The sequence below is a fragment of the Cynara cardunculus genome (genome assembly GCF_001531365.2).
Source record: "Cynara cardunculus var. scolymus isolate 2C chromosome LG 3, CcrdV1, whole genome shotgun sequence".
In the NCBI taxonomy this organism is placed as follows: Eukaryota; Viridiplantae; Streptophyta; class Magnoliopsida; order Asterales; family Asteraceae; genus Cynara; species Cynara cardunculus.
This window is the reverse complement of record NC_037530.1, coordinates 8,473,947-8,476,321: the sequence shown is the minus strand read 5'-3', so window position 1 is coordinate 8,476,321 and position 2,375 is coordinate 8,473,947. Positions and strand designations below refer to the sequence as shown.

At 37.3% G+C, this 2,375-nt stretch overlaps 1 protein-coding gene across 1 annotated transcript; it reads left to right on the top strand.

Moving 5' to 3' along the window:
* Positions 1-1,254: 1,254 nt before the first annotated feature.
* Positions 1,255-2,375, top strand: LOC112510382 (LOB domain-containing protein 29-like). The gene is made up of 2 exons (XM_025115779.1): positions 1,255-1,569; positions 2,010-2,375. The coding sequence occupies exons 1-2, from the start codon at positions 1,285-1,287 to the stop codon at positions 2,211-2,213; spliced, it is 489 nt and encodes a 162-aa protein (XP_024971547.1). The 5' UTR covers positions 1,255-1,284; the 3' UTR covers positions 2,214-2,375.

Sequence of the window (2,375 nt, the reverse complement as noted above, 5' to 3'; positions counted from 1 at the left end):
ACCAATTTATGTTCATTGATCAACTTTATAAGCTAATGATCTAATGGTCTAAAATTGCACGGTGACAATTTTGTAATTATTGAGAAATCTCTTGGCGTTTATGAATATTAAGATCTGACGATTATAGATGTAATCCAAAGATTGAAAATTTGTTTTACAAGTCTCACGAAAAACCATTGGTCTCACATGATCATAAGTCTATATTAGATAACTAAATTTAAAAGGATCACCCCCTAATAAAAAATCTTGGCTTGGCTTGGCTACCGGCCTCTATCGGTCCCGTGACTCCCAATTGCTATCTGCCATGCAGCATCAAATTAAAGTAAAATTTGAACTTGGGACCAGAAAAGGGAAGAGATGGAAAGAGCAATCTGACAGCTTGTTCATAACAAGTCCCAAGGCTCTTCTAGGGGCAAATTGGTAAAGCAACATATCTAGGTAACCACCCTTACAATTATTAAACATGGAAGGAAAAAAAAGGGACACCTGAGCACCATTTTTTTGGGATTTTTGCCAGCTCAGAGCTAGTGCCACCATCTGTAAATTAGGCTGCATCCATCATCATTCTCACACCAAGTCGAGCCCTGGGTGATCGACATATCTGTTGTTAATTATATCATGCAAACCACAAAGAAAATCTAGATGCACACATTTTACTTCATAAGCCACCAAGTGGAGGTGCACCAGGGTCGCTGTTATTTCTAAATCAAACCAAACCAAACCAAACGAAACTCATTAGATTTCATTCCGTCAGATGGAGGTAAAGTCTGAAAGTATAATGTACATACTCCTTATGGTTATATGCATTTTCTACAGCAATATATAATAACCAAATAGGGTTTTTTGTGAACTTTTTCTCTCTGAGTGCTAAATAAAGCACTAGAAAGAGTACTGTCTTTAGCATTGATATGATTGCACCAAATTCTAGTTGCATTAAAATATGTTATCCAGCCATTATTACTGGTAAATGGATTAGACTAGTCCCTCTCTCTGCTACCTTACTACTGACTGATCAATGTATAATAATAGAAAACGACCTTTTTAAGTTGCTTTAATCCACAAATTAAGAAAGGACTTGGCAAAGTGAGTAGGCCACAAAGGAGACCTGAAAGAATCTACTTTAAGCTCATGCCATTTTGTCCCCAACCCACAAAGATGACAAATAACCTTTTTCAGGTGGTTATTAATCATGTGATCATATGAGTATATTGTGTATATATATATATATATAATTAATCTTCACTTGTTGGAGCAAATACTAAGGAATTAAAAGTTTAAGGAAAAATGACAGCATCTGGTTCTTCTTCTTCATGTGGAGCATGCAAGTTTCTTAGAAGAAAATGCACAAATGAATGTGTTTTTACTCCATACTTCTGTTACAGCCAAGGGGCACATCACTTTGCAGCCGTTCACAAGGTTTTCGGTGCAAGCAATGTTTCCAAACTATTGATGAAACTACCGCTGCAAAACAGAAGCGAAGCCGCTATCAGTATATCGTATGAAGCTTTGGCTCGTATGGAGGATCCTATATATGGTTGCATAGCTCAAATCTTAGCACTTGAACAACAGGTTCCGTACTCTAATTAACATGTTTACAAAAATGAATAGTGTTCCCTTTATATATGTTGTTGGCTCCAGGGATGGACCTACTATAGGGCATACGGTGGCACGTGCCACCGTATTATTCCTCCTTCGAAGGGTAAAAAAAATTTGGTTCATGAAAGGTGCAACCGTATTAATTTGTTGTGTGCCACTGTATGTATTTTGAAACTACGATAAGAACAAGTTTTATTTGGTAGAATTGGTTTGCAAGACTTTTATTCCACCCCAGAACCAAGTTCGAATCCTGTTAGTGTCATTTTCTTAGTCAAATGATGCCACCGTTTGAAAAAAAAATATGTATATTTGTTTCTTATAGTCAAACGGTGTCACCGTTTGAAAATTTTTCTGGGTCCGTCCCTGGTTGGCTCATCGATCTTTTGACCTAGCTAGCATAATATACGTTGCAGGTCACCATCTTACAAGAGGAGATAGAGCAACTCACGAGTTACATGGCTTATGATCCAATTGGTCTGCTAAACTACGAAAGTTTTCAGGAGATTGGTGACCTGAATGCTGGGCTACCATCCTCTTTTCAGTTTAACAATACGAGCATCAGTGATCATCTAAATCAACCCTTATTATTTGCTGCACCTCATGCAAGTTTCTTCTAACCAATGAGGGAGAAAGTTGTCATTCTTGCTGTTTTCGTGGACCATCGACTGATGGAAAAAGGTTGTGGTATGATGTTAAGCACATAAATAATATCAAAGCTCTTTGATTCCATGATGAACCTAAGTGGTACTAGTTTATTAGTTCGTACAATTGGAACAGTG